At 39.8% G+C, this 25,093-nt stretch overlaps 1 protein-coding gene across 3 annotated transcripts in view; it reads left to right on the top strand.

Moving 5' to 3' along the window:
* The window catches only part of CERT1 (ceramide transporter 1), a 101,032-nt gene that overhangs the window by 22,499 nt on the left and 53,440 nt on the right, over window positions 1-25,093 (top strand). For all 3 annotated transcript variants that reach the window (XM_081089435.1, XM_081089433.1, XM_081089434.1), the window contains 2 exons: window positions 19,832-19,939; window positions 21,174-21,312. In XM_081089435.1, the coding sequence (XP_080945561.1) occupies window positions 19,832-19,939; window positions 21,174-21,312 (247 nt within the window). The remainder of the gene's footprint in view (window positions 1-19,831; window positions 19,940-21,173; window positions 21,313-25,093) is intronic.

Genomic DNA, 25,093 nt, shown 5'->3' with positions numbered 1-25,093 from the left:
GCTCTGTTGTTTTGTCCTTGGTATTCATTTCAGAGTAATTTGCTCACTATAAGAAAAGTTTTAAAATATGATTCTATTATATAACTTTTCTCAGTATATTAGAAATTGCACAATTCATTGTGACATTAGACTGGCCCCTGTGGAAGAAAGATATTCCTGAGGTCATTCTTAAATTTGAAAGATCTATTTCAGTTTAAAATATAGAAAGGGACACAGTATACCAGACCAGTAATTTTATTTTGAAATAGTGTGCTGGTTTTATTGTGTGGAGTCCATTCATATTCTACATTTTTCCTTGGATTTAAGGCAACACTAAATAAATGATTTTTAAGACGTGGGATTTTTTTTGTTTTTAAATCTCTTGGTCATCACCCATGTTGTCTTGAGGTCAATGAAATGGTGTTTGTGAAAATTATTTAAAAAGAAAAAGCTGTATGAATGTAAAGTTAAGATGGTTGTTTCTTTGATCCAGTTAATACTTTTCTAATAAAAATGTGTCTCTGAATTATCAAAGAACCTCTGTATTTTCTGCATAATTAGTTTGTCAAGGAAATATCATAAATCATCTATTGATACTATTTACTTTTTTATATACATTTTTATTGATTTCAGAGAGGAAGGAAGAGGGAGAGACAGAAACGTCAAGGATGAGAGAGTATCATTGATTGGCTGCCTCCTGCATGCCCTCTACTGGGGATCAAGCCTGCAAACCCGAGCATGTACCCTTGACCGGAATTGAACCTGGGACCTTCCAGTCCGCAGTCCAATGCTCTATCCACTGAGCAAACCAGCTAGGGCTATTGATACTATTTAAAAGAGTTATAGGATTATGCCTAGAATGTTTTATAATTATAATACATGTGATTTTGACTAAACACAGTTTTTTCTTACCATGAAAGAAATGTACTTCTGTTGCTGGCGGATGAAACTCCCCTGTTGTTTGGGGGAGCAAGGATCTTGGGGCACTGCTGAAAGAAGCATTTTCAGAAGCCCCCACGGGGGGGGGGGGTGGAATGTGGAAAAAGGCTTTATTGGCATGGAGTTAAATTTCTCAGGTTCCAAAGTCCCCTGTCCCTTAAGCCAGCCCTGGGAGGGGTGCATCTGGGAGCTCAGTAAAGTCAGAAACAAAGCTAGTGTCCAGAGTTTCCGTTCCATGTTGCAGCCGGGTGTGATAAGCATTTGGGCCTGATTAAAGTCCATTAGTCCGTATGTGGAGCCCAACTCCTGGCACAAGGGAGCACAGCCCCCCTGCAGAGGGCCAGCATGTGAAAGAGCTCACTTCTTCGTTGAGAAGTTTAAATATTCAGGTTTTGTTTGGTTTTGTTCCAAGTAAAAGAGATTTAGTATCATTTCAGCATTTGGGCATTATTTAGGTGCTTAAGTTAGTTGAAGACATTTGAATATGAGATATTTGATACTAAGTAATTATGTATTTTTAGGTGTGATAGTGGTATTGGGGTTATTTTAAAATAGTTTCATCATTCATTTTTTTTTAATTTATCATCGTTGAAAGTATTACACATGTCCTCTTTTTCCCCCCCTTGACCCCTTCTAGCCTGCTCCCAACCCAGGCCTTCACCACACTATTGTCTGTGTCCATGGGTTATTCATATATACATATAAGTTCTTCGGATAATCTCTTCCCACCCTCCCCCATCCCCTCTCAGATTCATCAGCCTGCTCCATGTTTCTATGTCTCTGGATCTATTTTGTAATTATTCAGGTTTTGTGCACTTGCAGTGGCCATGGCCATCCTGGCCAGTTACCTGTTTCCAGGTGTGATTAATGGGCAATTAGCCTCCCATGTCACTCAGATCTTACTGGGCATGCCTCCAAACTGCCTTTGTCTAGTACCTTCCTCCATCAATCAGCGGGGAATAGACTTGGAGAATGTTAAATGCAGCTTGTTCACAAAGCTGTATCAATGATGTGCCTATATATAGTCCTTCCTTTTACTTCTTTGCTGTTAAATAATTACCAGGTTATTACAACAGTATCACTTCCACCACCACCCTCAGAAAAAAAAAGAAAAAAAACTAGCAGAAAGGCTCTCCTGACACTATCAAATTTAGGAATCATGTTGAAAAAGTTAAGTTTTTTGGTTCTAACAGAGTTTGTGGTAATCATGACATTTCTTTATGTCCATAAGAGAGCAACCTTATTAGATTCTGAAATTTTGGTGGTCATGGGCCACACACTCTCCTCTCACATTTTGGAAATTACCCATACATGATGAGTCATAGGAAAGTGCACAATTAGGGAGAAAGAATCCAAATGGTAATTCTTACAGATGCTGATTTTATGTAATGGGAAGTTGTTTTGTAATTTAACATTTGTGGATTTGTTCTTATCCTTTGTGAAGGCCTACTAATTCATATGTGAAGCTCCATTGACTACTTTCAGAAGAAAGGTTTATTCTCAACCTGAGAAGTTAAAGGATTTCTGTATGAGGAAATAATGTAGAAAACAATTTTCGAAAATAACTTGTACATTTTACTTGAAATGGGTGTGAAAAAAGCTTCTTACCTAAAGATTCTTATTGGTTGAGACTTCTAAATGTACCTAGTACTCATTGTAAAGATCTTTTAAAAATTGTGTTGCTATTTGCCATAATGAAATCTCCACGTGTGCGCCCGCCCCCCCCCCCCCCTCGTGCTTGCTGCCTTGGGGTCAGCTTGATTTTGTTGCTTTTCCTCTAATTGTGTTTTACTTAACATCTTCATTTCTTTTTTGTTAAATTGGACGTAACCTTACTAGAAAACTGTTTTAAAATAGCTAGGTGGCAAAATATACCTGTTACTTCTTAGCATTTTAAATATCAAGGTCATGTAAAGCCATTATCTCTGTTTGCCATTTTTAATCAACTATACTTAAGGAAAATTTTCTTAACAGGTATTACAGGTTCTTTCTGTACTATTTGCTTTATAAATGATTAGCATATAAACTTAGGTTTGCATTTTGAATCTGATTTCATTGTAAAGGCTTAAGACTGTAAATACAACTTTTTAAAGTACTATTTTTAGTGTATGTTTTGTAAGTAATTTTATGAGATCAATGGACTAGTACAGCCGTGGGCAAACTACGGCCCACAGATCCGGCCCGTTTGAAATGAATAAAACTAAAAAAAAAAAAAAGACCGTACCCTTTTATGTAATGATGTTTACTTTGAATTTATATTAGTTCACACAAACACTCCATCCATGCTTTTGTTCCAGCCCTCCGGTCCAGTTTAAGAACCCATTGTGGCCCTCGAGTCAAAAAGTTTGCCCACCCCTGGACTAGAACCATTTCTCCATTTACCTGTTTGCACTATACAGTGTTGATGGAAAGAAGAAGATGGAATCAAATTTTACATTCAGGAGTTTTAGTTTTTGAGGGAAGTGCAATCTAGTAGCTGCCAGAGTCATCAGGGCTGTCAGATAAGTTGAAGAAAAACCCAGGTACATGGGATCACAACTGAACTTTATTAACCAGCAAAGAAACTTCATTATGTCTCTGCATGTTTCTCTCATTAAGATCAGGAATTGCTTAGTTCCTAACAGTGGGAGTTAATGGTTAAATTGCTTGCAGTAATCCATACATGGTTAATATATTTTTTTAAACACTGAAATGTAGTTAGGGTTACACTACTAGGACTTTTATAGTTGATGGGTCAAAGGAAGAAAACATGGTATCAACCCTCTTTAATATTCTTAGTGTTCTAGAATAAAAACAATTCACCTGTCAAGGGCTTTTAAAATATCTTTGTTAGTTTTTGTTACCTGCAATTTTTGAAATCTAAATTCACCTAAATCAACATCTGCACTTTGTGCTTCCATAGTTACCTAAATACTTAATTAAAAGTCTATCATCTTGAGCCCTATCCGGTGTTGTTTCTAAGTGATTAGAGCTTCAGTGGGAGCACCAAAGGGTCCAAGGTTCAGTTTCCAGCAAAGGGCATGTACCTGGGTTGTGGGTTCACTGGCCCATCCCAGTCAGAAAGCGTTCGGGAGGCAACCAATTCATGTGTGTCTCTCACATTGATGTTTCTCTCCTCTTCCTCCCTTTCTCTCCCCCCTCCCTTCTATTCTCTTCAGAAAAGCAATGGAAAATATATCCTCAGATGAGGATTAACAAAACAAAATGTATGTCATCTTCAAAAGGGAATAGATGTCAGTAATTTATAGTTTTCAGCCAGGTTCTTTTATCTGAGGAAGGTGTTTGCCACAGTGGTAAAAAAAAGGAATCAGGATTTACCTACAACAGTGGAGAAAGAAGAAAGATACTAAGGTAGCTAATCATATTAACTATGTAGCCAGTTAAGATATAACTTTGATAACATTTTTTGTCAAATCAATAAAAAAGTTCATAAAGGTTAATTTTTGAAAAAAAGCCAAAGACTTGAACTGTCACTTTATAAGAGGTTATTTAAATGGGCCCAACTGGTATGGGTTAGTGATTTGAGCATCAACTTATGAAGGTCATGGTTCGATTCCCAGTCAGGTCACATGCCTGGGTTGCGTTCCCCAGTGTGGGGGTGTGCACAAGGCAGCCAATCAATAATTCACATCATTGATGTTTCTATCTTTCCCTCTCCCTTCCTCTCTGAAATCAGTAAAAAAATATTTAAAAAAATAATAAATGGGTAATAAACATATGAAAAGGTACTCTATTCCATTAGTCATAAGAGAAACTGAAATTTAAACTGCAGTGAGTGAGGTACTACCATCTACCCGGTTTTTAACATAAAAAAGACTTAATACCAAGTGTTGGTGAGGATGTGGAGCAACAGGTATAAATTACATGCAAACACTTTGAAAAACAGTTTTTGCAGTATCTACTAAAGCAAAACATAGTTGTCTTTTCAGATAAGGTAAATATTGAAAATCGGAAAAGATCCCGCAGATATTGATGTCATGGGTCTGTTCGTTTTAATTAAGCTTTTTTTTTTTTTATGTTATGGGGAATACAGACCAACCCATGCAAATCGACTGTCACTCCATAACAAAGATGGTGGTGGCCAGGCCAGGATGCTGGCGTTGTTGCCATGACAACAACACCAGCATTCCGCCCTGCCTGCAGAGGGCCTCTGGGCAGCGCACGCAGGCACAGAGCAGCCGGGGCAGGGCGGGACGCCTGACTGCTTGGAATGCTGCTGCTTAAAAGCTATGAAAGTAGTTCAACTTTCCTGAGACCACAGTATGAGGAAGCCCAAATTAGCCACAGGGAAGAAAGGCCCTATTGAGGATGTTGATCAGGTTCTAGCCCAGGGGTGAGCAAACTTTTTGACTTGAGGGCCACAATGGGTTCTTAAACTGGACTGGAAGGCCGAAACAAAAGCATGGATGTAGTGTTTGTGTGAACTAATATAAATTCAAAGTAAACATCATTACATAAAAGGGTACGGTCTTTTTCTTTTTTAGTTTTATTCATTTCAGACGGCTGGATCCGGCCCACGGACCGTAGTTTGCCCACAGCTGTTCTAGCCTCATTCATAGGAAATGCACACTGGAGTATTTAGACGCCACGTAGAGGGAGGGAGGGGCCTCTGGGGGCGACGTGAGCTCAGGGTCCCGTGCCCCAGCCGTGATGAGGGAGGGGCCTCTGGCCAGAGGCCAGGGCACGGGATGCTGGCGTTGTTGCAGGCTGGGCTGAGGGACCTCTCTCCCCCGCCACCCCTGTGCATGAATTTCATGCACTGGGCCTCTAGTTGATAAATAGGAATTCTGCCAGGAACCAAGAAAATTTAGAATGGCCTATCTGCACAGAAATCCCAAAATGTATACTTAACTCTGATCTTAATTGTTAATTGTTAATAGAACTCAGTTACTCTCCATTCACCTGAGTAGCTTCTGTTGTTCTCTCTTTTTATAGTACCTGTTTATTCATAACTTCTGCTCTCCCATCTTCCTCTTAGTTTCTTCTTCCTTGGTTTGTCATGACCTTTTCCTATCTTTGGCTTCTTTTCAGCTTCAACTCCTACTACTAACTCCCTAATCCAGGGGTCCTCAGACTTTTTAAACAGGGGGCCAGTTCACTGTCCCTCAGACCGTTGGAGGGCCGGACTACAGTTTAAAAAAAAAACTATGAACAAATTCCTATGCACACAGCGGCGGCAAAAACACCCAGCGGGCTGGATAAATGTTTTAGGCGGGCCGCATGTGGCCCACAGGCCGTAGTTTGAGGACCCCTGAGCATTTCCAAAAGTAAATGCCTTGAAAAAAATCTGATTGCCTTTTCACTCCAGGTTACTATTAATTGGCCACCCTTGGTCCATTTATCATTAATTGTATATTTATTTGGATAGGGTCAGACTGGCAGTTATACAAACAATGTTCTGTGAGTATTGTATAACTCAGTATGATGTTTACCAAATTTGCAAGTTTTTATAATGCTTACCACCTATTTGTTACTAGCAATTTAGGTAAATATTACTAGATTTTTCAGCTTGCTTCTCTAGCCTTAGTCTGTAATCTGCTTGCAAAATGTTTCTTTAGATAAGAGAGATCAAGTAAAAATGGAAGTTAACTAGAGTTGAATAACTTTCCCATATAGTTACTACAGAAAATATTTTTAAAAAATGAAGTTATGCTACAAAAGTCATGTTTTATAATGTTTCAATATTGTATTTGAATGTTTATTTAGAAGGATTTCTGACAGTTACTGGGACAGATGGGATTCTGCTTTTTCTAATTTGATGTGGAGAAGTCATGGTGGGTGGCATGGCTTACACATATTGACAGCAGTGGTAACTATTTTCTAATTTTACCTAAAATTATCTAATTTTTTAAAAACAAAGAATATAAAACTAATTTTAATCAAGTATATCTTTTCGCTAATAGCCTAAAATATTTTGCTTATGTTGTCTTTATTGCCTGGTAAATATTCTAGGTTTGTTTGGAATTGAGGGATGAAACACAACATTGGGTTAGGAATAATACGAATAGGTAGCAAAATAAATCAATGTCCTGCCGGTTAAAATGTTATCCTAGCTGAAAACAATTCTGTCATTTTTCCATCACATCCATGTTCTTGATAAACCAGATATGGTCATTGATAGGAATGCTCATATCACTGTTCATTTCCTAACCCCTTGTTCTTTTCAGTACCATCCCTTTGAAGAATAATTAGACACTGTTATCATTTAATCCTCCTGGAAGCCTTTCAGTGTAGGCCTCATTCTTATTTTGCATTTTAAAAAAGTAAGCAGCCGAAACCGGTTTGGCTCAGTGGATAGAGCATTGGCCTGCAGACTGAAAGGTCCCAGGTTTGATTCCGGTCAAGGGCATGTACCTTGGTTGCGGGCACATCCCCAGTAGGAGATGTGCAGGAGGCAGCTGATTGATGTTTCTCTCTCATCGATGTTTCTATCTCTCTCCCTTCCTCTCTGTAAAAAATCAATAAAATATATTTTTTTAAAAAAAGTAAGTAGATTATGAGAACATTGATCAGTGAGTGGTAACAGTATTATTCCAAAAGCAACAACCTTATTTTTTTTATAAACTCCTCTTTCTAGTTAATTTCAGCTGTTCTCATGGATGCATGGTTGAATACTGAAAAATAAATGATCAGTCAACCTCCTTTAAAAAAATCTTTTCCATACAGTTGGATCTAAAAGTCCTTAGGAAGTCTAAACCATTCCTGCAAATAGTTTTACTAGTTAGATTTTATTGCTTCCCCACTATGGTTTTTAAAAGTAATATTTGCTCATAAAGGAAAAAAAATACAAAACTCAACAGAGGATATTTTTTCAATTGATTTCTAGAAAGTGTGGAAGAGAAGGAGGGAGGGGAGAGAGAAATCTTAATGTGAGAGAGACACATCAACTGGTTGCCTCCCGTAAGCGCCCAACCAACACTGGGGAACCTACAACCGAGGTGCCCTTGACCAGCAGTTGAATCTGTGACCCTTTGGTCTGCGAGCCAGTGCTCAACCACTGAATAAAACTGGCCAGGACATAAAACTAATTTATAACTGAGACAATTACTCTTCATTTTAGTGTATTTCCTTCTTATTCTCTGTATGTTTTTACCTCAAAATATTTTGGAGATAAAGTTTATATTCTATTTTTTTTCCCAATCTAACATCATTTTCTCCTTATAACACAGTTTTGTTAATACTTTATTGTGCTGGATTTTAGTGCTCATTTGCTTATTATTACACCTTTATAATTTACTTATTGCCTTCCTACATAAAGCATTTTTCTGCAGTGTAGTTGCATCCTTATAATAGACTAGAGGCCCGGTGCACAAAAATTTGTGCACTCGGAGGGAGAGGGGGTGTCCCTCAGCCCGGCCTGTGCCCTCTCGCAGTATGGGACCCCTCGGGAGATAACGACCTGCTGGCTTAGGCCTGCTCCCGGGTGGCAGAGGGCAGGCCCAATCCCTAGGTGCAGGCCCTGGCCGGGCTCAGAGCAGGGCTGATTGGGGAGTTGGGGCACCGCCCCCTGTCATGCACAGAGCAGGGCGGATTGGGAGGTTGTGATGCCACCCTCAGTCACGTTCAGGGTAGGGCCGATTGGGGGGTTGGGGCGCTGCCCCCTGTCACGCACAGAGCAGGACCCATCAGGGGGGTTTTGGCTCCGTACCCTGTCACGCACAGAGCAGGGCCCATCAGGGGGTTGAGGAGCTCCCCCCTGTCACTCACAGAGTAGGGCTGATCAGGGGGTTGGGGCACCACAGCCTGTCACACACAGAGCCGCAGGGCTGATCAGGGGGTTGGGGCACCTTCCCCTGTCATGAACAGAGGAGGGCCGATAGGGAGGTTGTGGCCCCGCCCCCTGTCACACACACAGCCGCAGGGCGTTTGGGCGCTGATCCCAGTGCCGGGAGGCCTCTCAGCACCGCTGATCCCAGTGCTGGGAGGCATACTACCCTTTTACTAAATAGAATAGAGGCCTGGTGCATGGGTGGGGGCTGGCTGGTTTGCGCTGAAGGGTGTCCTGGATCAGGGTGGGGGTCCCCACTGGGGTGCCTGGCCAGCCTGGATGAGGGGATGATGGCTGTTTGCAGCTGGTCACACACCCTTCAGGGTGGGGGTCCCCACTGGGGTGCCTGACCAGTCTGGGTGAGGGGCTGAGGGCTGTTTTCAGGCTGGCGGATGACTGAAGCTCCTAACCGCTCCTTTTTTAGTTTTTTTTTTTTTTAATTCTGGGCCAGCTTTAGCTCGGAGGCTTGGCTCCAGGTCTTAGGCCTCCGCTGCTGAAAGCAGGTTTCTGGCCTTTGTTTACCTTCTGTATTTGAAACAATGTTGCAATCCTGCTGGCTGAAGCTTGGCGACTAAAGCAGGTTTCTGGGGTTTTGTTTAGCTTCTATATTTGTAACATATTGCTTAGAGTTGCAGCTCAGAGGCTGGCAAGGCAGGCGGGGAACGTTGCAGTCCTCCATCACTGAAGCAAGCAAGGCTCATGTTCGCTTCCAGCTGCCTGGCTGCCGGCCGCCATCTTGGCTGTCAGTTAATTTGCATATCGCCCTGATTAGCCAATGGGAAGGGTAGAAGTCGTACTAATTACCATGTTTCTCTTTTCTTAGATAGGATGGACTTTCGGCTTTAATGGACAGCCCCTGTTCTCAACCTTCTGGCCCTTTAAATACAGTTCCTATTTCAGAAAATACTGCTTCTTTTGGGGGGATCCATACATATTTGAAAGGCTAAATAGATGAGATTTTTAATATTTCCAAGTATGAAATTATTGTGCCAGATTTTATCTCAAATATTCTGTTGACCTAGACAGAATAAAATTGTTGTCTTTGCAACTTATATTTTAAATTACAACTCTATCGATTAGGTTGTTCTCCTGATTATAGTTTCTTGCTTCTCATGTGGTTTGCTTTAAAATAATAATATTGAAGCTTATTTGGCTTTATAACAGGTTTCAGAATTTCAGTTTCTGGAAAATGCTCCTTTGTCCTTATATTAACATTTAATCTTATATTTTCTCTCTTTCCATAATTAAAATGGAAAAATGACAATGTACTTTTTTGGGTGGGGGAACTATGCCATTAATAACATAATTTTTGAAACCCTGAGGAAGTTACTTAATTACTGTCTCTATTTTTTTGTTGTTGTATTTCTTGCTGGAGAGCATTGCTAAGGAAAAGAATAAGATTTTCAAAAGCCAGGTACCATTAAAAATTATAAGCCAACATTTTTACTGTAATTTATACCCTGCTTTGGTATAACGATAGGCTAATGAACAGACTGTGCAGAATGATTATATGTAAGTTTATCTTCCACATGATTAAACCAAACTATAAGATTTAGCTGTGACTGAGTTTTTTTCAAATCAGTTCTTAGGACATTTTTGGTATTTTATTAAATTCATAACTTTGAACTACATGATTTAATTTATCATGCTTTTCATTTTTCTCCAAAAGTCTAGATATAGAGGGTACAGAACATGTAAAGGAATTAGTCTAAAGCAGTGGTTCTCAACCTTCCTAATGCTGCAACCCTTTAATACAGTTCCTCATGTTGTGGTGACCCCCAACCATAAAATTATTTTCATTGCTACTTCATAACTATAATTTTGTTACTGTTATGAATCATAATGTAAATATCTGATAATGCAGGATGTATTTTCATTGTTACAAATTGAACATAATTAAAGCATAGTGATTAATCACAAAACAGTATGTAATTATATATGTGTTTTCTGATGGTCTTAGGCGACCTCTGTGAAAGGGTCACGACCCACAGGTTGAGAACCGCTGATCTAAAGGTCAGCTTTCCAAATAGTATACTGCTATTTGGAAAATGCTACTGACCCCCTCTAGTGGCCAAAAGATTGTGCTTTTTGGTCTCATTACTGTAGTATTTAAAAGAAGTAAACCTTGTTCTATATAAGATATACTCAGTACATTTTTATTGAACCAAAATGACATTTTATGTTTTTGCCAAACCTGTTAAGAAATACTGCTTACTAACTCACAAATTTGGGAAAGAAAGTTTTTGCCTACGGTAACTGTAATTGAATTTCTCACTATTAATTTTAGATAGAATTTGGTGTTTTCAAAATACTATATTAGTGATTAGGGGTTATAAGTAAACTCAACTTTTTTGTTGTAGAAGAGTGAGTGGAATTTTTTAAAAGCCAGCATGTCTTTAAAGTATTATTAACAAAAATACCAATGAGATTCAGAAGCATCTTCTAATTTTAAGAACACTTAACAGTGTATCAGTTGTGACCATAAACTACTATCTTTCCATTTTCATCTCTGTTTCCCTCACCCACTTGACCTTCAAAAAGTAGATCTTACAAATACAGGATGAGTATTGTTGCCTTCAAAGAGGACATTTTGGGAAGCAACAATAGATTTGTCAGCAACATTGCCACTTCTCAGAATAGTTTTACAACTTCTCTTTTAGAATTATTTTCAGCCCCATGACAGTGTTTATAAAATATTGAATCTTGAGACAAGGCTGCACCTACACTGCTCAGGTAGGTAAATGCCCATAAATGAGTACACTTTTTAAAACACCCTTTTTAAAAATATAAACCATTGAAAGATATCAGCATCTTTGTTGATAGATTAGATTTTTGAGAAAAATACAAAACTACAGAACCATGTCCTGTGAATAAGAAAGCCGATCAAACTTAAACATTTTGAAGTTATTCCTTTAAAGTTATGAGACAGTTCTTTTATTTTTATTCTGTGACTCCTAAACGTGATTTGAGATAGCTCCATTTTGTAGCTATGTCATAAAATTAGGCTAAATGTTGTGGTCAGATTATCAGGAATGTTTTACACAATGGCAGCATCATTTGCACAATTACAGACATTTCCAGAATGACTAATTTTTTTAAAAATATATTTTATTGATTTTTTACAGAGAGGAAGGGAGAGAGATAGAGAGTTAGAAACATCGATGAGACAGAAACATCGATCAGCTGCCTCCTACACATCTCCTACTGGGGATGTGCCCGCAACCCAGGTACATGCCCTTGACCGGAATCGAACCTGGGACCTTTCAGTCCGCAAGCTGACGCTCTATCCACTGAGCCAAACCAGTTTCGGCCAGAATGACTAATTTTTAAAAACAGTGAGGATTCATTTGTGTGTGTGTGTGTGTGTCTGTGTGTGTAATTTGTTAAACATTTCACTCAATGTTATCTCAGTGCACTTACTGACTGAAATGGAATCTTTATTATTTAAATTCTGTAACATTGGAATTGGTTATCATACTTTCTTTTTCCTGGGAATGATTTATATAATTTATGATGGAATTTATTTAAGTGAAACTTTATTAGAGGCGGAAATACAATTACACTAAACTCTTAGCATCCACATTTTACTGCCCATTAGGTAAAATGTCAATATTACCATAATAGAGTCTTGTTCTATCATGTCTTTGTTGTAAAGAGGTACGTATTACTTATTTTGAAATAGTGAAACCTGAAAAAATAGGCAAGGATATAAGAAATATGTTTGGTAGTGAAGACACACTTATTAAAGCTTTGTAGTGTGTTTATATTTTGTTTCAAGATCTTTTAATTGTTTTGCTCTGTTTAAGATTCTTTGATATGAAGCAAGAAATGGAGAGGGTAGATTTATTTGGATTTATACTTCACATTGTTTGGTTTTGAATATTTTTCAAATAATAAAATTTTGATTATAAATTATGGGGTCATTTGTATTGAAATGGATAGTTAAGGTTCATTTCTGTTTAGAAGTGGATGATACATAGGTATCTAAGATAAGTTACTTCTGAAGTATCTTATATTTTTAACCTATTACAGATAGATTCTTATTTTCAATTCCAGTCTTATATATAAATTCAATGGAAAAACTATCAAACCAGTACAACAATTACAGTGTTGATATGCTACACTTAGAAAGTTTAGTGCTATTGTCTAAAATGATAAGAAACTGGAACCATTTTAGGTAAAGAAACTAGCGCAGTATGTTTATTCCAGGATATTATTTGATAAAAGGTCTTATTTTCTTTTGTAAACTGTATGATTGTTATAATTAGAACTAGAGGCCCAGTGCACGAAATTTGTGCACGGAAGGGGGAATTCCCTTAGCCCAGCCTGCACCACTCCAATCGGGGACCCCTATGGGATTGAGCCTAAACCGGCAGTCTGAACACCCCCTCACAATCTGGGACTGCTGGCTCCTAACCACGCACCTGCCTGATTCCCCTTAACCCCTCTGCCTGCCTGCCTGATCGCCCCTAACTGCCTCTGCCTGCCTGCCTGATTGCCCCTAACTGCCCTCCTTTGTTGGCCTGATCTCCCTCCCAACTGCCCTCCCCTGCCAGCCTGGTTGCCCCCAACTGCCCTCCCCTGCTGGCCTGATCTGACCCCCAACAGCCCTCCCTGCCAGCCTGATCTCGCCCCTAACTGCTCTCCCCTGCTGGCCAATTTGGTTCTGATTGGTCAGTTTCTATGCCAGTCAGCGTCAAAAGCTCCGCCTCCTAGGCAGCCATTGGCTCCTTACATTCACCCAGATATGGTTCTGATTGGTCAGTTTCTATGCCAGTCAGCATCTCTGGGCCTATCAACGGGGGCTGATCAGCAGCCCTGGTGGAGGCCTGGAAAGAAATGGAGGCTTGGCTGTTGGCCAGGCCAGGAGAGAAAGGGAGGCAAGTTCTGATCAACGGCTGCCACAGAGGCTACACGGATCAGACCCTGCCCCTCTCTCTGCAGGCCTCTCTCCGGACCTGATCCGCAGCCCCCCTAGGCAGTTAGTGCTGGGTTGGGGCGCCTGCAACGGCCCCAGTCAGTGCTGGGTCGCCACGGCAACCCAGCACTGACTTCCGGTCTGGTTGAGCCTTTGGTCATTATGACCCTGGCTCTTTATTATATAGATGATCTTTTTCTGGATTCTGTTATATTGAAACAAGCTTACCATTTTTTTTTTAATCTACTTTGTTGAGATACTATTCAACATTCTTAAAAATGTATCTATTTTAATTGGACAATTGAGTTTTGACAGTTGTAACCTACACACACACCCCAATTTTTTGTACCTCTTTGTAGCAGTGCCCCTACTGCACCCTGGCCAGCTTTCTTTTGTCATAGAATAGATTTACCTTTAAAAAAACAAACAATTTTCTTGAGGTATAATGCACATACAGTAAAGTGGTTTATCCTTTCATTAATAGTTTTCCTGGTACCAAAATATTTATTTGGCCTCATCACTAAGACATTGCTTTGCTTTGAGATGTGGAGTGGTGTATAGTGATGTAAGGTTTGGAGAAGAGGTTTGAATCCATCTAGTCTTAATATGTAACTTTTTAGAAAATTCTGAGTTAAGATATTGCAGTAACTTTTATAAATATAGTGTTTTATAAATAAGCATCATTAAAAGTATGACATTATTGCAAGGACAGAACAGGACTGATAGCTGTGTCCTTATCCCCTCTTCCAAGAAAAAGCCGCAGAATGTATCAGTTACTCAGCCTGCCCTTATCTCAGCCAATGGGTAAGCGGGGGTAACTAGCCCAAGGCCAAGAGTATGCTAGCCACCCCCCTGTCTTTGTGTAACCACACCCTAGCTGCACCCTGCCCTTGCGTCCCTAGCCCCCGGCCCTCACTCAACCAACCGGAATCAGCCAAATCAGTGGTCAGAGTGTGCCCCCACCCCCCAACCCCAAGCCCTATAAATTCTTTGTTCCCTTGGGACTCGGGGCTCTCTCTTGCATCCAGTAATGGAGGTGGGCCGGGGGGTAAGGGGGGGGGGCGACCAAGTCCCGGGCTTGAATAAAAGACTGTATGCTTTTGCATCAGACTCGGCTCCCTAGTGGTCTGTCTTGGGGGATCTTGAAATCTGGGCATAACAATTATCATTTTGTTTGGTGTTTGGTGACTTGTATATGCTGAAAGTTTGAATTTTAAGAGGCTGCGTTTGTCACATGGATAAATTTCTAATGTCTTTGCCTGAAGATATATTTTTTTAATGAGTTGTTTTGCTATTTTGGTTATGAATTTTTTAGCTCCTTTTTCCCTCTAACTCCCTTCTCCTCCTCCTCCTTCCTAGAATATAAACTTTAACTAATGAAGTAATACTGAACTGGAAAAGTGTATTAAACTAGTGTTAATATTATTTACGTAAAAATAATACAATTTTATTTATTAAATCAGTATAAAAGCTTGATATTCTGTACCTAGAAAAACATTGTCCAGTTAGAACAGTGATAGTGAACCTTTTGAGCTCGGCGTATTATATATTTAAATGCCATTTAACAAAGAAAAATCAACCAAAAAAATGAGTTCACGTGTCACCTCTGACACGCGTGTCATAGATTCGCCATCACTGAGTTAGAATAATGTCAGGGCTAAGCCAACAGCTATATAGGAAATGTAATGGATTTTTAGGAACGAGAGCACAGAGGATGTAAAATGTCAATGGAAATACTTTCTACAATATATTGCACTTAATTTTAATGATTCATACTCTTAATCTTGAAAATCAAGTAATCTAAACAACTACTATTTTAATGGGATGATTGAGTTTTATTATGTGTATGCCAAGAATAATTAGATGTTATTTTACCTCTTAAATTTAGAGCAGGGGTCCTCAAACTTTTTAAACGGGGGGCCAGTTCACTGTCCCTCAGACATTGGAGAGCCGGACTATAGTTTAAAAAAAAACTATGAACAAATTCCTATGCACACTGCACATATCTTATTTTGAAGTAAAAAAAAAAAAAAAAAAAACAGGAACAAATACGATATTTGTATTTGTATGTGGCCGTGGGCCGTAGTTTGAGGACCCCTGATTTAGAGACTAGGGTTAATGTCATGCACAGTACTTTAAAAAATAGCAGTAGGAAGTAATCAGAAATCTAAAATACATGAACATGTTTCAAGTACGGTAAAATCACGATATAATAATTCGGGCAAGGGGCTGTCCATTAAAGCCGAAAGTCCATCCTATCTAATAAAAGAGAAACATGGTAATTGGCGTACGACCACTACCCTTCCCATTGGCTAATCAGGGCGATATGCAAATTAACTACCAGCCAAGATGGCGGCCGGCAGCCAGGCAGCTTGAAACTAACATGAGGCTTGCTTGCTTCAGTGACGGAGGACTGCAACGTTCCCCACCTGCCTTGCCAGCCTCTGAGCCTGCAGTTTCAAACATTGTAACAAACATAGAAGCTAAACATAACCCCAGAAACCAGCTTTCAGCCGGCTTCCCAGCTGGAGTTGATACAGAGTTTCGATTATAGAACCTAAACAAACCAGATACCTGTTTTCAGCAGCTGAGGCCTCAGAGCTGGAGACAAGCCTCAGAGCTAAAGCTGGCCCAGAATAAAAAAGAAAAAAGAAAAAAAGGAGCAGTTGGGAGCCAGCCTGAAAACAGCCCTCAGCCCCTCACCCAGACTGGCCAGGCACCCCAGTGGGGACCCCCACCCTGAAGGGTGTGTGACCAGCTGCAAACAGCCATCATCCCCTCATCCAGGCTGGCCAGGCACCCCAGTGGGGACCCCCACCCTGATCCAGGACACCCTTCAGTGCAAACTAGCCAGCCCCCACCCATGCACCAGGCCTCTATTCTATTTAGTAAAAGGGTAGTATGCCTCCCAGCACTGGGATCAGCGGTGCTGAGAGGCCTCCCGGCACCGGGATCAGTGTGACAGAGGGCAGCACCCCAACCCCCTGATCGGCCCCGCTCTGTGCCTGATAGGGGGGAGCTCCCCAACCCCCTGATCACCCTGCGGCTCTGTGTGTGACAGGGTGCGGTGCCCCAACCCCCCCACCCCACGGGCCCTGCTCTGTGTGTGACGGGGTAGAGCCATAACCTCCCCATCGGCCCTGCCCTGAGTGTGAGAGTGGCGGCGCCCCAACCCCCTGATCGGCCCTGCTCTGTGGGTGATAGAGGGCGGCACCCCAGCCCCCTGATCCGCCCTGCTCTGTGTGTGATGGGGCAGTGCGCCACCTCCACGGTCGGCCCTACTCTGTGAGTGACAGGGGAGCTCCCCAACTCCCTGATGGGCCCTGCTCTGTGCGTGACAGGGGAGAGCTCCCCAACCCCCTGATCGGCCCTGCTCTGTGCGTGACGGGACAGCACCCCAATCCCCTGATTGGCCCTGCTCTGTGTGTGACGGGGTGGCACCGCAACCTCCCCATCAACCCTGCCTTGAGTGTGACAGGGGGTGGTGCCCCAACCCCCCAGTCGGCCCTACCCTGTCCTCTCCTACCCGGGAGCAGGCCTAAGCCAGCAGGTCGTTATCTCCCAAGGGGTCCCAGACTGCGAGAGGGCACAGTCCGTACTGAGGGACCTCCACCCCGAGTGCACAAATTTTTGTGCACCAGGCCTCTAGTTATATAATAAAGTATGTTTTCCAAGTGTGTACGATAAAAAATTGACAAATTAGTTTACCTATTTTTACTTATGTAGACATGTTTGTATAATTAAAATGATTGAAAAGTTTAATTTCACAGAGAAGTTTTCTATATGTAATACTATAATTTTAAATTTATACTGAATAGATCTAATACATTTGTGCAATCATCAGTCAACTCGAGTAAGTAAATGCCACATGGCTGGGCCGTGGCTTAGCGCACGTAGGAACTTGGCCAGCACACAAGTTAAAACTGCTGCAGAAAGTTACACCATGCAACAGCAGAACCAATTACTGTGTGTGATGCACTGTGATTACCTGCTAATCATTGACCGAACATTGTTTGCAAGTAGTGACTCTTGGATTCAAATATATATACTATAGTTGTAGATATGTAATGTTTATATATGTCAGCAAAATTACTACAGTGTTTTTTCCAACATATGGTCTATTCTCTAAAATTTGTTAAAAATGACAGTGAGCTTGGCAGGAGTGGCTCAGTGGTTGAGCGTCAACTTATGAACCAGTAGGTCACTGTTTGATTCCTGGTCAGGGCACATGCCCAGGTTGCTGGTTCCATTCCCAGGGCAGGGGGTGCGGGGGGTGTGTAGTAGGCAGCCGATCAATGATTCTCTCTCATCATTGATGTTTCTATCTCCCTCTCCCTTCCTCTCTGAAATTAATAAAATTTATGTTTTTAAAAATGACAGTGAGGCCTGGTGGTGTGGCTCAGTGATTGAGAGTTGACCTATGAACCAAGAGGTCACGGTTTGATTCCTGATCAACAGGGCACATGCCCAGGTTGCTGGCTCCATCCTCCGTGTGGGGCATGCAGGAGGCAGCCAACCAGTGTTTCTTTCTCATCATTGATGTTTCTGTTCTCTCTCTCCCTCTCCCTTTCTCTCTGAAATCAATAAAAATATATATATTTTTAAAATGACAGTGAATTAATAACAAAAGAATAACCTGTTAATTATAAGCAAATCTTGGTTAAAAGAATTTTAAAATTAACAGGGTGTTAATTTTCATGTATGACATACAGACCAGAATGTGACTATTACATCCAAAGTCCATTAAATTGTCCAAAAATTTGAGGGTTAACTGTACGTGGAAGGTTTTTTTTTAATGTACAATTCCTTTGTCTATTTTATTGGTACTGCATTTGTCATAGGGAGGGTGAATATAAAGTTGATGCTCTGAAGAGTACAACTACATCAGAATTATATGAAAGTACTAGAGGCCCAGTGTACAAAATTCATGCACAGGTGGGGTCCCTTGGGGTGGTCTGTGGAGATCAGGCCCTAGCTTGCTCCCCCAGCCTCACAGCCCCAGTCTCACAGCCACGCCTGGCACCCAGCCTTGGCCTGGCACCGCCTGCTCATCCCAACCCCTGCCATTCGGGGCCTCCACTCTCACCTGTGTTGGCCTGGTCCCAGCCCCACCACTGGTCACCGTCTATGGGGCGATCTATCAGGGCCAGGCCCTCTGCCCAGCTCCCTCAACGCCTGGGAGGCAGGTGGCGGCCCTGCCCCCTGCTGCTGCCATTGGTTGCCGTCTGCAGGGCAGTCGGGGACCCGCTCACGCCCGCCTTGGCCTGGCGCTGCCCGCTCACCTGCTCCACCATCCCACTGCAGTCCTGCTCTCATCAGACCCATCAAGGCTGGCAGCACCTCTAGTGCCGCCTGCTGCCAGTGTTTCGCGCCCTCCCCTGGTGGTCAGTGCACATCACAGCGAGCGGTCGAATTCCCGGCCAGTCAAACTCCCACCCAAGGGGACAATTTGCATATTCAGCTTTTATTATATAGGATTATTACAGTGCTAAGTCTAAGTATACCCCAATATCCTGGAGTTCAATTATTTTTCATAACAGACTGGTAAAGTTGAGAATTTTTTGTGTGACATGAACTATTGAGGTGGCTACAAAAATGAAAAAGATACAGTCTTTTTCCAGAAGAACCAAGTTCCATAGTAATTATAAAATCTAAATATAACCAAGTATACGGTAAATGCTATAATTGTGTTATGTGAAGAATGGTTGAGAATACAGAGGCAAACTGCCTAATGTAATAGGAGAGGTTTCATTGAGACAGTGATAAATGATAGTACTGGAAATAGTACTATAAAGAAATAGTACTGCAAGTTTTCCTCATTTTTACTTTTTTTAAAATTTACTGTTTATTTCTTTGTACTACAAAAAGGATTTAAAGTGGTTCAAGACATCTTAGCCCATTTCCTATTATTTTTACTTTTTGCCTTTGTCCTATCCAATTTTTATAACAGCCTTATTACTTTATTGGAGAACTCTTGTTTATTCTTAAGTATTTTTCCAGTTTTATTGAGGTACAATTAACATATCCTAGTGGCAATTTAAGGTGTACAACATAATGATTGTAGCATTTACATATGTCAGCAGGGTGTACAACAAGCACACATATATAGTGAAGGGATTACAATAAGTTAAACATCTATCATCTCACACAGGTACAATTTTTTCTTGTGATGATTAAGTAGTTTTTATTTAATTTTTTTTTTTCATGTAGTTTACTTTCTTTTTTAGACTGAATCTGGTTATGGATCTGAATCCAGCTTGCGTCGACATGGTTCAATGGTGTCACTGGTGTCTGGAGCAAGTGGCTATTCTGCAACATCCACCTCTTCATTCAAGGTTTGTGGTTTTGAATGCTTTAAGTTAAGGCCTCATAAATTGAATTTATTACTGAATGTTGTGAACAGAACTTATTTAATAGTTTTTTCAAAAGAACTTCTCTACAATGTAATTTATTTTAAGTTCAGAATAATTTTTTAAGGGTTAACATTTATGACTCATACAAATAGAAAATGAACACATCAAAGATTTTTTCATTAATAGATAAGACGTAAAAATAAATTGGTTCAAAGGAGAATCTGAAGAATGCCAAAATGATTTTGCTAATATATGCAGAACTGTTCGGTATCCACAGATTAGAAACTAGTGTATCTCCACAAACAAGGTTCATTTGCATATCTGGCCAAAAATCATTTCCATTACTCTTATTTTTCTACTACTTAAAGAGTTATAAAATAGGCCAAATGTAATGAAATCAAAGACTTCTGTATGATTAGACAACATTCCATAAATGCTAAAGGTTCCATAGATAGCACACACCATTCCTTTGAAAGGATATCCAGTAATATTTTTTCCCATTTTAAAGCCTTTGACAATTATTTTATTTTTATTGCTTAAAGTATTAAAAAGAGTGTTACATATGTCTCCTCCCCCCCCCCCCCTTGATATTCCCCCGGCCTCCCCTACCCCCCAGTGTCTTATGTCCATTGGTTATGCTTATATGCATGCATACAAGTCTTTCGGTTGACCTCTTACCCCCCTCTTCCCACCCCCAACTCTCCCCAGCCTTCTCGCTGTAGTTTGACAGTCTGTTCAATGCTGCTCTGCCTCTGTACCTATTTTTGTTCTTCAGTTTATAATGGTCTTTATTATCCATAAACGAGTGAGATTGTGTGGTATTTTTCTTCCATTGACTGCCTTATTTCACTTAGCATAATGCTCTCCAGTTCCATCCATGCTGTTGCAAATGGTAAGAATTCCTTCTTTTTTACAGCAGCATGGTATTCCATTGTGTATATAGAAAACTTTGACAATTTTTTTCTCACAATGTCAATCATTTGAAAATACTAAATTTTACATGAGCAAATTGTCAGGTTTATTTGTCCCTTATTTCCTTCAGGCTTATCACTATCTGGTCACTGTTAATCAGTTTCAAGTTGATGGCTCTCCCTACCCAGTGGCCCTCATTAGTAAGATATAGACCTTAAAAAGTGATGAAATACAATAGGACTAAATAAATTACAGTTTTGTTCATTTAGATTACATCCCCCACCCCCTTTTTTGTGTTTTGCAGAAAGGCCACAGTTTACGTGAGAAATTGGCTGAAATGGAAACCTTTAGAGATATCCTATGTAGACAAGTTGATACTCTACAGAAGTACTTTGATGCCTGTGCTGATGCTGTCTCCAAGGATGAACTTCAAAGGGATAAAGGTTAATTAGGCTATTACCACTATTTTTACTTGGAGAATGAATGGATGTAAAGCCTCTTGATCTTAAAGGGTAATGTCTTTAACTGATAAAGGTAATTAATAGTCACTTTTGCTGCAAACCCCCAATGTAACAGATTTCAGTGTCTATATAACTTGTATACTTGAATAACACATCTTAATTATTCTGATCACTCATACATACTAGATTCCAATGAAGATTTTTAAATGATTTTTAAGTTCTTTATTTTATTAAAAAATAGCATCTGTCATCTTAGTAATATGGGGCATTTTATATGATTATGTCTAATATATTTACCCTATGATGAATCTTAGAGATAGGCATATGTTTATATTAAATCCTCCAGTCTGGAATCAATTGATCTCTTTCTCCTCTTTTTTTTTTTTTCCCTCCTTCCTCTCTGTCTTTCTCTTTTCATCTTCTTCTCTTTATCACTCTCCCTTCTCTGACCTCTGTTTTATGGAAGAGGAAATCAATAATTGAGCTACATATACATATAAGAATATAGTGAGTTTTGTTAATAAATGTAATCTTCAATTAACTTATAATGTGAGTTTTGAACTTTTCCTTTGTTACTGCTGAAGATATATTACTGCTGTTGTCAACATCTGTTCTTCAGTTTTTTTCTTATTTGCTGTGAAGGCAAATTATTGCTAAATAGCACTACTTTTATTCACAGTATAACTAAGTTGCATGCCATGGTTTCATTTCTTGATCTTATTAAAATGTGTTTGATCCGAGTTCAGATTCTTTTGTCTTCTCTGTTCTTTGTTTATTTCCTTTGTTTGCTTTTTAGTTATAATTGTTATTTTAGTGGCTATTTAAGTTTATAGTATGCACATTTAATTTATCACCATATATCTTCAAGTAATGTACATCAAGTAGTCTAAGGAAACTTTTTCCTGGAATCCTCTTAGTTGGTTCTTTCCCTGACCTCTATAGTTCCCTCATTTGTATGTGCTATCAGCACTCTGCTGAATACTCAAGGGGACCCTTCTTTCAATCTTCTGGGTTCTCTCTCTATACAGCTGTCTCCTTTCTAGTATTCTCTCATGTGAACTCTAGTTGCCTTTGTCTCTCTGGACTCAGCTCCATTTCTTCACCTCAGAGAGTCTACTGAGCTTCTCCTGGGTTCCTCCTTATTCTACAGCTTGGAATCTCTCCCAAGGCAGTAAGTGGGATACTCATAGAGTTCAGATCTTGCCACTTATAGGTGATCATCAGTTTTTTTCATATAAAATGTTTTACCAAATCTTTTTTGCCAAATGTACAGTGTTCTTGAAAACCATTGTTTCATATATTTTGTCCAGGTTTTAATTTCATGCTAGAGGTAAATTCAGTTCCTTTATTCTGTCTTGGCCAGAAGCAGAAGGCCATATCTCTTAAAATTTAGACAAAATAAGTAGCTTTGACATTTTTTATGTTTGATACACTTTAAGTTTTTGGTTCTTTAACATTGGATGTTTATTTCTCTAAAAATAAAGGTAGTTGAGCTATTTCTCCTTCATTAAAATACATATATATACACACACATATACGTATATATATGTAATAGTCCCTCAGTATGAACAGGGGATTGGTTCTAGGACCCCCAACCCCCAGCTGATAGATAATCAGCAGATGTCCAAGTTCCTCATATAAAATGGAGTAATATTTGCATATAACCTACACACATCCTCCTATATACTTTAAATCATCTCTAGATGACTTATAATACCTAATCCAATGTAAATGCTATATAAATAGTTGTTATAATGTATTGTTTAGGGAATAATGACAAGGGGTAAAAAAGTATGTTCACGTTCAGTACAGACAAAATCATTGTAGGCCTAGCAACAAAGTACATGTCAGCAACGATGTAACTTTCTTCAATTATTTTAAGTCCATGGTTAGTTGAATACACAGATACAGAAAGCTGACTGTATGTAGCCTTTTTACCAAATTAAACATTACCCATCAACTTTCATTTACTTGAAAATATCCCTTTAAACTAAATCAGTATATATCTGAATTGGATTCCTTGTTTATTTTTTATTTTACCTTTTTTTTTTTTTTTTTTAAAGAGAGTGGAAGGGATAGGGGGAGACAGAGAAACATTGATGTGAGAGAGACTTGGACATCTGCTGATTATGGTATCAGCCAGGGGCCCATCAAATGGTTGCCTCCCATACAGTGCCGGGGATTGAGCCTGCAACTGAGGTATGTGCCCTTGACTGGGAATCAAATCTGGGACTCTTCAATCTACAGGCCAGCGCTCTATCTACTGAGCCAAACCAGCTAGGGTTCCTTGTTTATTTTTAAACTAGAGGCCCAATGCACGAAATTCGTGCAAGGGGCTCAGCCCTCACAGCTGTGGTGGCTTGCCTCAGCCCCCGCAGCCCCTTCTTCGTCCGGGAGGTTATCCGGAAGGACGTCTGGAAGGTCGTTAAGCTGTCCATTCTAATTAGCATATTATGCTTTTATTATTATAGATGATCCACATCAAAAGTATATACCATTTGAAAGACAAAAGTGATAGCGAGAGGAGTAGAAGTTGGGCTGCAGTTATAACCAGGTTGTGTAGAAAAGTTGAAAAATGATTTTAAACATTATTCATTTTGAATAACTGATAACAGTGGTAGACTACTGCCTTAGTACCACAGCCTGGGTGGCTTAAACAACAGAAATTAATTTTTTTACAGTTCTGGAGGCTGGAAGTCTGAGATCAGGTGTTGGCAAGGTTAGTTCCCTCTGAGGGCCATGAGGGAAGGGACTGTTGGAGTCCTCTCTCCTTGGCTTGTAGATGTTCGTCTTCTCCCTGGGTCTTTATGTCATCTTTCTTCTGTGTCCGAATTTCTTCCTCTAATAAGGACATCAGTCATATTGGATCAGGGCCTACTGATTATGTCCATAAAGTCACTGTCTCCAAATACATTCACATTTTGAGCTATGGGGGAGTTAGGACTTTGACATATGGATTTTAGGGGTACACAATTCTGCCTATAACAATTGTTTTTTCTATAATTGCTCTTTTTAGAAATATTGACAGTTTTAAGAATACATGTTGGATAAAGGCAAAATAAGGACATGGACCTTAGTTTTCTGTTTTGATTGTAGATCAGAGATGCTGACCTATGTCTTAGGGATCTCTGTAGGTGCACTTTCATTAAATTATCAAGTCTGTGAATTTTAAGAATTACTGTTCTTCAGTAAATGTGTCATTGAAGTGGTAATAGCAAATTCTCTTTATTTTAGGTGATGATCAGTTTTTTCCATATAAAATGTTTTATCAGAATTGCTAGTAAGGCCATCTTAACCTTGACCTCCACCACTCCCACACATTCTTCAGTAAGATTTAATTAATCCTGTAGGTCTTAGATACTCTGGGATTACAGAAGTTGAAGACATTATCTTTAGCCTAAGCATACTGCTTGATTGTAAAATAAGACATATGTACCACATTAAAGGAAATACTCTATTCATTGAGGAAACATTTCTTCATATCTGCTTCCTTGACTGTAAAATAGATGTTATATCCAGCACATACAATTGTGACAATTAAAATAAGAATTATATATGTTAGCACTGTGCTTAACAGCAAAAAAACAAAAACAAATAATAGCTGGTATTATTAATGTAATTAATTTGGGTGATTGCAGGGATACAGAAAGCAGGAATGTGTAATATCCAGAGATGGGATTTAGCATAATCAGTTTGTGTTGGTACGGGAAACTGATCTGATTGAGATAGGGGATTTATATTAGAACAGTGGTTTCAATCCCTG

This window comes from Myotis nattereri (assembly GCF_964212035.1).
Source record: "Myotis nattereri genome assembly, chromosome: 4".
Lineage (NCBI taxonomy): Eukaryota > Metazoa > Chordata > Mammalia > Chiroptera > Vespertilionidae > Myotis > Myotis nattereri.
The sequence above is the reverse complement of the archived record's forward strand: the minus strand, read 5'-3'. Positions and strand labels throughout refer to the sequence as shown.